The sequence below is a fragment of the Canis aureus genome, chromosome 14 (genome assembly GCF_053574225.1).
Source record: "Canis aureus isolate CA01 chromosome 14, VMU_Caureus_v.1.0, whole genome shotgun sequence".
NCBI lineage: Eukaryota > Metazoa > Chordata > Mammalia > Carnivora > Canidae > Canis > Canis aureus.
This window is the reverse complement of record NC_135624.1, coordinates 22,304,322-22,317,746: the sequence shown is the minus strand read 5'-3', so window position 1 is coordinate 22,317,746 and position 13,425 is coordinate 22,304,322. Positions and strand designations below refer to the sequence as shown.

General features: G+C 39.3%; 1 protein-coding gene across 4 annotated transcripts in view; it reads right to left on the bottom strand.

Annotated features, from left to right (window-relative positions):
- Positions 1–4,246: 4,246 nt before the first annotated feature.
- The window catches only part of COL14A1 (collagen type XIV alpha 1 chain), a 216,711-nt gene continuing 207,532 nt past the window's right edge, over positions 4,247–13,425 (bottom strand). For 3 of the 4 annotated variants that reach the window (XM_077847081.1, XM_077847080.1, XM_077847079.1), the window contains exons 46-48: positions 8,634–8,711; positions 6,777–6,932; positions 4,247–5,131 (exon numbers count right to left, since the gene is read on the bottom strand). In XM_077847081.1, coding sequence (XP_077703207.1) covers positions 5,052–5,131; positions 6,777–6,932; positions 8,634–8,711 — 314 coding nt within the window. In that variant the 3' untranslated portion in view covers positions 4,247–5,051. Of the gene's footprint in view, positions 5,132–5,382; positions 5,956–6,776; positions 6,933–8,633; positions 8,712–13,425 lie in introns of those variants that run through there. The other variant, XM_077847082.1, reaches the window with a different exon arrangement.

Here is a 13,425-nt window from a genome sequence, read left to right as displayed (position 1 = left end):
AGCTCCTATGGCTCTGTGGTCCTCTTTTCTCCATCACCCCAATCCATGGCTGACCCCATGGCAGATACTAACTACAAATCTGATGGATGCGTGCGTGCATGCATGCACAGAGAGACGGATGGGTACATGAGCTCATGAATAACTAAATTCATAGGAAGACATGACTTAAATACCTCTTCCTCACACTCTCAAATACTTACAGATCACAATTTGCAAGTCCCTATAGAAGCTGATCATTTGTTCCCAGGCATTATTCCTGTCTCCCAAGTATTATAACTAATATAGAGAAAAAACTCTTCTGCAGACAGGTTATAAATGAGACTGTGCCAGGATGAAATGATTCTACAAACATTTACTGAGCAGCTGTCAAGTGGCACTCTGTGTGCAGTTGGAGAACTCCTAAAGAATGCACACAAATAATAAGGGGGCACAGAAGTTAAAGAACTAACTAGAAAAGGGGACTGTGGTGTCATGGTTGTCAAGGTTGTCTGGGTAGTCATAGTGGCTTTCAGGGAAGGCTTCACACAGGAAGAGAAACCTGGCTGAGTTTTAGAGGTTGAGTATAAACATAAGTAGGTATTTACACTGAGGTGAGGCAGAAATGAAGGGCTTTCCAAGTGGGCAGGGGAAAAGATGAAGCAGGGCAAAGATAGAGGAACAAGAGAAAATATGCATCAGGGGTTTTGCCACTAGTTCATGTGTCTGTAGTTTGGAGACTACTTGGTTGAAAAATACATTTCAAAATAGAATAGAAAAAAAAACAGGTTGAAGGATCTGTAGAAACAAAAATGAAAGAGGGAAAGAAGGAAGTGGAAAATTCTCCAGGTGATCTCATTCCTTCCCATGGCCTTTAAATGCTACCTACATGCACATGGCTCTTAAGTCTCTGACCCAGGTTATTCTCTGAAGCTCCGAATCACCTACTTAGCACCTCACACTCAATCTATCTCCTAAACTGAACCCTTCTACCTGCCTGCCCCAAATCTGTGATTCCCAAGGGATATGTGTGTCTCCATCACCCAGTCGCTCATGCCAGACATCTGGGTTATCCTAGTTATGTTCCTCTCTTCATCTCCACTCCTAATGAGTCCTGTCAATTCCACCTCTTTGGTTCAGTCCTTCACAAGCTTTCATCAGACCAGGACAATGGTTTTATTAATGTTCCCTCATTTACTGAAATCTCCTCCAACCCATTCTCCACTATGCAACCAGAATGATCTCAAAATAGTGTTTTTCAAACTGTAGTCCACTGAGGTGCTTGGTTAAAAAAATAGAGTTTCCAACCCAGACAACTGAAGCAGTATCTTTGGGGGATTCCTCAGGATCTAGGGAACTGTACTTGAATAAGCCCTATCTCCACTCTTTACCAATATGTGAGGCAGAGTAGCCTAGAGATTAAGTGTAGATACTTTTGAGTCAGAATGCCTACATTTGATTTCTAGCTGTGTGTTCTCAGGAAGGTAACTTAATATTTCTGCACTACTATCTCTTCACCAAGATGATTAATAGTGAACTAGCTCTTGGGTTGTATGATAATCAAATGAATTAAAACCTAAGTGGTAGCTTTTATTGCTTCTCACCAATATTTCTGGTTCTCTTCTGCTTCCTAACATGTGGGATGATTGCACTTCTTCATCCCTCTGAAGTTCAATGGGTTCATGTGATCTATGCAGACCAATAAAATGTGAGAAGTGATGTGTGTCATTTCTGGAGGAAGCTGGGGGAGATGACTTCCCATGGCCTCTTCTCTCTTCTCATATGAATCATGTGGATATGGAAGTGTCTAAGAAATTGTTGTGGATATGGAAGTGTCTAAGAAATTGTTGTTACTACAGCATAGTATAACCCAACCTCAATGGTTCAACTTTAAAGCCCTCAGATTAGCTCTGGCCTATAGTAACTGCTCCATGACAGCTGCAGAAGAGAAGTTCAGCCAAGTGGCTCTTAATTCCTAATGTCTCAAGAGCTTAACACAATATGCATCTATATCTTGGTTACAACAAGAGAGCAGGGAAAGTGTCTTCCATTGTCTTGGCTCATTGTTCACACACTGCTTCTGTCTTAGATGCGATAAGGCTGGAGACCTAAGTAACTGAAGCAATGTGCCAGTTAGTAATTTAGATTTTAAGTTCCATGAGGAACAACTGATGGGTTTCAGCAGAGGAATAACATGATCGGGTGTGTGTTTTAAATTAGTGATTGACTCAATATCTAAGTCATTAACTGGCACACTGTCTAAATTGTTCCTGTCTCTAGCCTTATCTTGTTCACTTTCCTGCCACCCTGGCCTTTTAGCTCCGTGTAGCTCCGTGAACACAAACAAGCATCTTCTTGACAAATGACCTTTGTATTTGAGAAGGTCGAGTTTTGGATTCTCCTCCATGCCTTTTCTTATCTTCATGCCTCAAATGTCAGGCCCTCAGAAAGGCCGTCTCGTCCACCCAAATGAAAGCAGATGCTCCTTTATGTCATCTTCATATTCTTTTCTCAGCACTTTTCTTATATCTTTCATACTATTTGTCACAATTTGAGATTAATTTTGCTTGTTTAGTCACTCATTTCCTGTCTTTCTCTAGCTCTAGACAGGAAGCTCCATAAGGACAAGCTCACATTTCTCTTATTCATGTTTTTATCCTAAGAATGAAAACAGTTTCTAGTATATTAGCTTGAGATTACTTATGAGATTAGTTATGAGCAGATGGAGAGGGACAGAGGACATAGAAACGAAAGAGGGAGGACTTCCTGGAATTAAATTGAGGTTTTCCCGAATACAAAATACTACCCTAAAATGATCATTCCCCAAAGAAATTGAGAGTTTCTAATAGAAGCAATGAAAGTTCTGAACAGTAATGTTTTGCTTTATATGAGATGTTACTTTATTATTTTCAGAAACAGTATAAAATATAAATTAAGATATAAGTATACTCCTGCCAAAATAGGCAAGTCAGTAAAAATGCAATTCAAGATCCCCTTTTAACAAGGCAATGTGTTGTAACCACAAAAATCCTAAGTCTGAGTTACACCTTTTATTTTGAACATTTTGCTCAAGAGAGATTTGAAATACTGGGCCCAAGTGATGACACATTCCAAACTAATGGAACCTTCCTGTAGCTTAAATAAGCAAATTTAGACCATCAAGTAAAATCAAAGCCAAGTGTATTTGGACAACTCAAGAATGATATGAATGAATTCGAACTTCAGTGGTTTATAATTCACCTTATAACCAACTTTGAGAGTCCTCTTAGTGGCATGATATTAGACTGTGCATTTCCAAGAGCCAAGCACACAGAATACTGTCTCTACTCACCTGTTAAAAGACTAAGAAATCTGATACAAAGATATGAAGTGACTAACGACATACCCTCGTCATTTACAGAGGAGTTCTCTGAGGTGATTCTGGGCCAATCATCATGATCAACCTTGTGCAAGCTCTCTTCCTCATTGGTCCTGCTTCCTACAAGTGGAATGATGTGCCATAACTAAAAGGGAACAGCTGTTGGTTATCTGTTCACTGTCTTCTTTCATTTCCTGCGAAGGCACCAAAAAAGCTCTTTGCCTAAATCCCCAAAGGTACATAAGGATATCTTGCTGTTTGAATCATTTGGCTGGAAAGGTCTTAAATCAGATCTGTTTGGTGAGGGAGACCAAGGAAGGCCAGAAGATCTCACTAATCTAGGACAAACCCAACTTCTGGTTATAAATGACCCCATCTCTACTCTTTGAAACTAGCTGTTACTAGGGAAATGTGACAAGAAAAGGAGCATACACTAAGTTTATGAGTCTATTCCATTTTATTTTCAACAAGCAAATAATAGAACCCAAATCCTTCTCAAATATCTAGATTTTTCCTTTGTGAGCAAAAGATACATTTTGTTAGAGTCTGTTAGGTTCAATCTCATTTTCCTTCTTCCTTTGTAGAGTTTTTCAGAACTTTTTAAAGAGCAGAAGAAAGATGGCTCTTCAGTCAAATATTGGTAAACTATTGGCTAACATTTATTTAGCACCAGTCTTAAGTCTTGTGGGTTATAAACGGATGATAAAATTCTAGCAGTCTCTTAGGCCCAGATCAACTGCTTCTTCTGTTAAGCTTCTTACTACACCAGAATGAATGAATATATTAATGAATGAAAGAAATATTTGAATGCCTATCTAAAGGAAGCCAACTGTTGTTTTTCTGGTTAAAACTCAGCTAAGACTATAGAAGTTTAAGGTGACATTTAGAAATGCAGTAAAAAGAATCCACATCTGTTGTTTTAAAATTTTATTTGCTTATAAAAGAGAATGGAAATGGGTTTGCAAAAAACGTATCTGCATGTACAAAGTAATCCATGTAGATAAAGAGGGCGAGCCTTGGAATACTGCTAGAAAAGTTGTTCATCAAAATTGGATCTCTGCATCAGAACTGGTGGAAAGTCACTATTTTACATATCAAACCACTGAAAAACTAAAATCTATTTTTAAAATCACCAAATTCAAAAAGGTTATATTCTAATACATATTCTTAGATACCAGTAAAATGAGGTACCAAGTGATCTCAGAGCTGGACAGATCAGTTAATCAAGAGGTAGTTTCTCTAATAATATCCCTTTTTCTTTTTAGCACGGCCATAGGAGATAGGGATAAATGGCATAATCTTCAAATCTCTTTAAATCTTATTCTCCTAGGGCCCCATTTCCTTTGAATACAATCATAGCTGTCTTGATGCATTTTAGGACTTGAGATCATCTAACACAGAAAAGATTCCAGAGTTCAAAAAAAAATTTTTTTTTTTTTTGCCAATTTTTCTTTGAGCACTCTTCTCTGGAAAAACAAATAATCTGGCGTGACATTAAAATAACAAAGAAAAATAAATCCTGTGGTGTCATAGATTAAGGGGATTTTTTAAAAATATAATTTTTGTTAATAATAACAATATTAACAATATCCAAGGAGGAGATTTAGGTTGATGAAACAAGCCCCCAAAAGGTAGCATACAAACCACATAATGACATTCTTCTTGAATAAGTTTCTCTGAGTTCTTGTAGTTGGTCTTCAACTTTGTTCTGAGGCTATCAGATCCCTGAGCCCCACAGTTCCATGGCTTCCAGTTCATCTTGGACAGGAGTGAATTCCGGTTGATCAGGATGGGGAGCTAGAGAGGAAGAGTGGGGTGGGGACTTGATAGGACCCAGGAACCATAAATTGATATTCTCCCCTCATATGGGTCCATAAGAGACATAGATTTGGTCAATAAACTACAAAGAAAGCCTGCTTGGGTGGAAAAGTGGCTACCTCTACCCACCATGCCGCTTGCACCTTCCCCATGAGATTTCAGATGGTTAGTAAAGGAAGGGACAGATACATTACAGAAATTGTTAGAAAACTGGAATCACAGCCATCTGCTTAAATAGTATGTGTTTTATTTACAAAAGGAACCCTGAATCTCAGCAGAATTATAACAGAAAAATAAATTTTCAAAACTGATCTCTTGTTAGGAACCCATCACCAGGGGACGATCGGGAAGGGAGGGCATCCAAGGAGAATGGAGAGTAGGGTGGTCAGGAAGAAAGATGCCCCTCCATCTCGTGTGGGGACAGGAAAGAGGAGAAGGCACATTTAAACAACTATTACTGAGCCTTCATGTAGAAAGTTTGGGCTAGATTCTCAGTACACAGTGATCTACCTATATCCAGGCTGATACAGAGCAGTCAGTTTCTACTGCAGTGGACACTTGTGCTCTGGTTAAGTTCCAGGACTATCAGTGTATGTGTTTGGAGCAGGGAGGGCAAGAGATGTGACAGTGGGCAGGTGGGGAAGCAGGTGAGGCAGGGAAGCGGAGTGCCCATTGTTAGGGGAGGGGGCTGGGTGGCGGTGGTCAACAGGACAGTTCTGTATCCGCAGCCAATTGCCCAGGCCAATGTAATCAGAGTGGAGGAGTTCCACTTCAGTGCTGGTAATCATTATAAGGGATCAGATCTTAATAAGGGACAGGGAGATTTGAGAGAACAGGGAGGGAAGAGATGAACAGAGAAAAACACATCAGCAAAACTCTGACCAGTTCCTCTGGCAAATAAGGTTAAATTTCTCCTAAAGTAGAACGCTTAAATTTTTTTGACTAAGAAGTTTATTGCCCCAAAGCAGACTCTGAACATCTCTCTTGATGCTTCCAAGAGTGACTATGTCAGAAAACGTCCCATTGCACAACTCGCCGACATGCAGGCTGCAGATGTTTGTAGGAAACATTATCTTTCACAATCTCAGGCCAGTAGTTAGTAATGAGGCAGATATAGCATGGCCACTCTTGTTCCTTCTTAAAACTATCTTTGGTCATGAAATGGTGGACATGTGATGGGCAGGATGTCACCCAAAAGAATCTAGGGGGCCCTCCACATTAGGGGAAAGTTCTAAGTTGTAGGCTTTTCCAGAACAAGAGTAAAAGATGACAGGGCATCACAACCACACCCAGAAGTAACAGAATGTTGGGCCTCCCCCCAAAAGTTCAAACATGTCCCCCAATGATCAGATATGAGGTTGGAGACCTAATTAGTGTGGATTGCCATTTGTAAACAAGGAAGATTTAGTGGTGTTATTATTTTCATTTTCCTCTTAAGGTCTTAAAGGGGTAACTTTTATAGTAAATTTGCACTTTACAGAAGAGTCTCTGGATAACTTAAGGTAATGAGGCATTCAAGTTCTGCTTCCCTCCCTGAATTGGTCTACTGTTCATTGCACCCTCATCATTATGGTTCTAACCATAGTGAAACATTGCTCAAAGCCCATGAGAGGCTGGCACTCACCTCCTACACCATAGGCAGAACACGAAGAGGGGTCGCAGTATCCAGGCTGGCCAGAAGGACCCTGTGGTCCAGGTACCCCCAGGTGACCAGGTGGACCCCTGGGTCCAGGAGATCCAGGGGGCCCAGGGCTTCCTGGCCGACTCTCCCCTGAAGGTCCTACAAAGCACCCACAAATGAAAACAGTTGGTCTTTTACCATCACAGAGTGAACTTTGAGACTACCAACAAGTAAACTAACTCTTAAAAGGAACCACCTCATGCTTTCTTAACAATTAGGATAATATGTCTTTCTCTGTTTATTTTTATTCCACAATTGGATTTCCTGGATAGAAGATCATACTGTAATCATACATTCTCCTGAAGAAGATTTTCATTCAGCTCAGGAAACTGGAAAGCAAAATGTATTCTTTTCTGTCACCTCCTGGACATTAAAGGGTAAAGAAGATGCCACTGTCAGCCTGGTTTTCTTTATGGAGCTTCTGTTTCCTAATGCAGCTCCTTATGAATGCAGCGTATAGGCATGCATGGGCGCGCGTGTGCACACACACACACACACACACTCTCTCTCTCTCTCTCTCTCACTCAATCTCAGCCTCATAATCTGTACTGCTTTATGGCCCCAGGCAACTGAAATAAATTAGCCTGCGTGTGAAATAAATTATCCTGCAAGAGAAAAAGGAAGAGTCTGAAATCGGATCTAAAACACTAATCCAAAATTTCTTTAGGCTATCTATATCAGTTGAGAACTTAGACTGAGTGAAAATAGGAAGGAGATTAAAATTTTTGTGGTTTTAGGAAGTGTATCAGGCTGGGTGTTTTTCTTTGTTTTTATGGTTTTTTTTTAGACCTAGATTCCAATAGTATTTAAAAGGCATTCTTCAACCCAAAATGATATTCTTTAACTAGAATCTAAATGAAAACGAGGAACAAGTATCTTCTTGTTCCTAAATATCTGAAAAGGGTTGGAACTCTAAGTAGATCCAATCTCATTCAATCAGCACTCACCAACCATCTTTCTATGTAACATGTGATGCTAGACCAGCTTCTCACACAAGCCCTTAGTGATAGGAGCATTTATGCTCAAAGTGAATCTTTTCCATTAGGAATGCCTTCCAGGAAAAGTACTTTCCAAAATCATTAGGTTGGAAAGAAAAAATCTGCAAGCGCTTGATTCAGTGTGGCTAAAACTGAATTACAAATGTCCAATAGGACTGCACATTTACAATTCTAATAATGAGGATGATAATCTGGACACCATTAAAAAGCACACAGTAATACACACAAAACTCAAAACTGACACAAAACTCAATCAGTAAGGCTGCCACGGTGGCAGAAACTAAGAGTGTTTATCAAGTATCCATGTGTTCCTCTCTATGTGGAACCTCCCGTGTGGTTCAAATGAGACAGTGTGGCTAGTTCCAGCCAGTGAAATATGCATCTGTCATTGTCCATTTAGGAAGGTGAAGGTTGATGTGCCTCCTTTATTTTCCTGGAGGCCTTTTGTCCCAGAATGGGGAAAAGCCACCTCACCCACATCAAACTTTGGGGGAGTATAAAATAAACTTTTATTATGTCAATCTGTTAAGCATTTGGGATTGATTTATTACTACAGCATAGCTTAGCATGGCCTAACTCATGAAGCCAATAGGATCCCAGAATATGCTATAGGCTTTTGAGGCTTCTGTACTGGAAGGATCATCACTTGACAAACTCGCCTTCCAATGAAATGAGTGAAAAATACAGCCATTCTAGTAAGATACAGGATGTAATATGGCCATTTTCCTCACTTGTGATGTCAGGTGAATATAAAGCTTTAGGATTTCCATCTTGCAGTTTCCTGTTAGGTAGGAAGATTTACCTGCTGGTCCAGGGGGGCCTCTTGGACCTTGGGTTCCAATGCCTGGATTTCCTTTTTCTCCCTTGACACCAGTTAGACCTGTTTAAAAAAAAAAAAAAAAAAGGAAACAAAGAAAAAAAGAAAAAGTCCTTAAAATAAAATCTAGGTAAAATCTTTCAAAAGGACCTCTCTGGTAAAGATCATGATGTGGGTTGGTTTGGGGTTATGGTTACCAGGGGGCTTTTAAATTAAATTCTGACACTGAATTATGTACAACCACATATAGAAGGCTGGTTCTGTAGCAGAGCATGTTGTCCATATTTGCAAGACTGCAAATTTATCCACCTTCCTACCGAAGTGGTTCAGCCTGCCAGGAACCGGCCGGTGTCTTTACACGCACCAGGCCATTAGATGTATGCAGTTGGCACTCCACAGTCACACAATAGAAATCACAAGTGAACATGTCTAACATTTTCCTTTTGGTCCACCCTGTAATGTATCTGCAAAAGGCATGAATTATAATTAGGCAGCAAAGTTTTGAAGAGCGTGAGTTTCCATTAAAAACTTGGAAGCTTCAGGAAGGCCTGTGTTTGATTTGGCTGATTCAGCCCCATAAAAATCTAAACCTATTCATGTTTCTTTTCCACTGAGTGGACTCCTTATTCCAAATACTTTACAGTGCTATTAACAAACTATACATTTTCAGAGGCAAAAAAAATAAAGAAACATATACTCTGACACCTCATCATCCAAACAACTTCTATCACAAGACTGCTGGACAGGTGAGAACATGCTGTACTGAGGCCCACCAGTCCAAGAGAGCGTTGCATCAGATCGGGGGCTGGGTTACCCAGGCTCACATCACAGAAGGTCTCTGGTGCCTGTTTTTCATGTACAACAATGCTTTGAAGTAGCAGAATGCAGAAATGCATCTGTGTGTAATTACACTTACAAAGAAATTATGTGTGAATTGGCAAAGCCTGGAATGAAACATAAATAAATGACAATAACCAATTTGATAGGTGGCAGGCATGCAAGTAATTTAAAATGTTTAAAATTACAAATAACTTTTCGCTTTTACTAAAGGCAGTGCATATTCACTATAGACAAATTAAGAGATACAACAACAAAGATTCCAGCCCTTGAAAAGAATCACTTTTAACATCTTGGTTTATATCTTCCAGAAAGAAAGGCGTTTATGTAGTATTTGCGATGGGAATAGTTGGGAAAAAAAAAGACTGGTGAGCAACTGGCACTTTTTTTCTACACTGCAAGCATAATGGCTACCCCTTGATATGAACATTGGTGTCTGCTGTGTTCCTTGGGATCACCTTTTGGGGTCAAGGTATACTTGGCACCTTTAAAAAAAAGTCCTCCTTCTTTGTTGGTGGTCCTCAGGGTTGTTCCACCCCCTGTTATGCTTCCCCAACACTCATGCCTATTGCACATGGCCTCAGTGGTATATTCTGAGCTCACAAGACAATAGTACTATAGAGACAGGGCACTGACCACTGAGCTGCAATGACCTCCTCTTTTGGATCTGACTCTTCTCTTAGGAAACCATAAGGAAGACAGTGGTTTCTCAAAAGCAAAAATACAATTTCATCTGAGCTTAAAAAGCACACAACATACTCAGATTAATTAACATGTAATGCTCAATTGCCAATCAAGTTGTTCAGAGAGAAAAGCACCCTGGGTACATCTACCAGATACTACCCAATCAGCTACTAGTTTTGCCATTAGTTTAGTAGCTAATTGGAATAAGTACTTTTTAGCTGGTAGGTGTTCTCTCAGTTGCAAATGTGCACTACCATGCTTTTGGGAATTTGGTAGAAACTGCCTCTTCTTCTGTTTGAATGAGAGTCACTTTCCCCACTGGGAACCACTAATTTTTAAAGAATTAGAACACAATAAAATATACAGATGACTAATGGCAGGCTGCTCGTGATTAAGCGTGTGGTGACTCAGAGGCCTCCCGTGACCTTATGGTACTCAAGGATCAACATTAACGACATTAACAACATGGCTTCTCAATGATCATCCACAGTAGGAGATGCAGTTGATTAGGAATGAATAGGACATGCAGGAAAGTATTCTTAGGAATAACTCTCTGATAAGAGTTTCTTGACTTTTCTGTTGGTTCTTCATTAAGAAAGCAAAAGGTGAGGAAGACTGGGGAGTAGGAAATCTGGTTGTTTTAATTTTCTAGTTATGTAGAGAAGAGCAAGTGGCATTTGATATGCACCCCAATGTTTATAGCAGCAAAGTCCACAATAGCCAAACTATGGAAAGAGCCCAAATGTCTATCGACAGATGATTGGATAAAGAAAATGTGGTGTACATATATATATACATTGAAATACTACTCAGCCATCAAAAAATGAAACCTTGCCATTTGCAAGGATGTAGATGGAACTAGAAGATACTACGCTAAGCAAAATAACTCAATCAGAGAAAGACAGTTATCATATGATCTCATTCATATGTGGAATTTAAGAAACAAAACAGAGGACCATAGCGGAAGGGAGGAAAAAATAAAATAAGACAAAATCAGAGAGGGAGACAAACCATAAGAGACTCTTAATCATAGGAAACAAACAGGGTCGCTGGAGGGGAAGTGGGTGGGGGGATGAGGTAACTGAGTGATGGACATTAAGGAGGGCATGTGACGTAATGAGCACTGGGTGTGATATAAGACTGAGGAATCACTGAACTCCACCTCTGAAACCAACAATACATTATATGTTGATTAATTGAATTTAAATTTTAAAAATGAACTAATAAAAAATGTTGATACTACCCAAAGCAATCTACAGATTTAATGCAATCCTTTCAAAAAACTACCAGGGAACTAGGGAAAATTAGCAAACAATCCTAAAATGTGTATGAAACCACAAAAGACCCTAAGTAGCCAAAACAATATGGAAAAAAGAAAAAAAAAGACCGGAGGTGTCACAATTCCAGAATTCAAGTTATGTAACAAAGTCATAGTAATCAGAACAGTAGGTGTTTGGCACAAAAATAGACACCTAGGTCAATGGAACAGAAAACCCAGAAATAAACTCACAATTATATGGTCAATTAATCTCTGACGAAGCAGGAAAGAATATCCAATGGAAAAAAGACCATCTCTTCAACAAATGGTGTTGGGGAAACTGGACAGCAGCATGCCAAAGAATGATACTGGACCACTTTCTTACACCCTACACAAAAATAAACTCAAAATGAACTAAAGACCTAATGTGAAACCATAAAAATCCTAGAAGAGATCACAGGCAATAATTTCTCTGACATTGGCCATAGTAACATTTTTCTATATATGTCTCATGAGGCAAGCAGATTGGGAAATAAAAGCAAAAATAAACTGTTGGGACTACATCAAAATTAAAAGCTTCTGCATAGCAAAGGAAACAATCAACAAAACTGAAAAGCAACCTAAGGAATGGGAGGAGATATTTACAAATGACATATCTATGATTCAGGGTTAGACTTAGGAATCTTTCCAAATTTCTAAAATGTAAAAAGCAATGTAGATATGAAAGATATTATCTGTGAGATGTTAAGATTAAAAATATTACTAAAACTAAGAGCCATACTGTAAAAAAAAAAAAAAAAAAAAAGTAGGAGGGAAGAGTCTGGCAAAAATATTCCAGCCTCTCAAAATGTCTTGAAAAAATTCTAAGGATGTAATTATATTAACAGAGAATTTTAGATTTTATTATCCTTGAAATGAAGATCTGTTCCAACTACACACAGGCTAATAGATTAATATTTGTCCATGTGTTCACTTACGGTTCTGAGACTGAAGGAACATTCATGTCCACATAAAATGTCCATTTTTTGTAAATCTTTTTCTTAGAATAAAAAAAGTCATGTTGAAAATCAATAATTAAGTACCTAAGATGAGGATTGAAATTAAGGGCTAGACTTAGAGACTCTGAGGTCTCTAAAATTAGGTCTGCATTTTTGACAAGCCTATAAGCCATGATTAAAAGGAAACAAAATCAAATGTCCGAAAATGCTAGCCTGTCTTCTAAGATGTCAGAGGGCATTGGAACCTGGGCATAGTCAGTCTTTACAGACTAAATGCAGTCATCACCCATAATAAGGGCCTCCCCCATCAATTCCTTTGTGAAGACTGAAGGTGGAGCCATTTGGTGTTGAGATGGAGTCACCAGAGCCAACTGCAAGCATCCTCTCCACAAAGGCACTGGGACTCCTGAGTGCACAGGATACCCATCCTTCTGAAACACCCTTTTCACATTGGCTATCTCTATAAATACTTATTCTTCAAGACCCAACTCAAGGCTTCTCTGAAACCATAATGAGCAGAAGCACACTGAATTCAAGAGGACAAGAATTATCGATCTGATTCATGGCTATATCCCTGACACTGCTAGGGTGTTTTCCACATAGTATGAAACTCTGGGAAACGAACTAGGGGTGGTAGAAGGGGAGGAGGGCGGGGGATGGGAGTGAATGGGTGACGGGCACTGGGGGTTATTCTGTATGTTAGTAAATTGAACACCAATAAAAAATAAATTAAAAAAAAACTTACAGATATTTACTGAGTGAATGAATGAATGAATGAATGAATGAATTCCCTGATTCCATACTGTTCATGCTTCCTCTGGCACCTACCCCATTGCACTGCTTGTCCTCACGTTCCCCTAGCCTAAGATTAGAAGCCTGATGATAGCAGGGATCACGTCTTATCTATCATTAGTGTCGAATCCAAGGTGAACCTCACACATAGTAGGTGGCCCAGTAAGTACTACAAGCCTAACTGAATGATTAAATGTCTACGCCGACA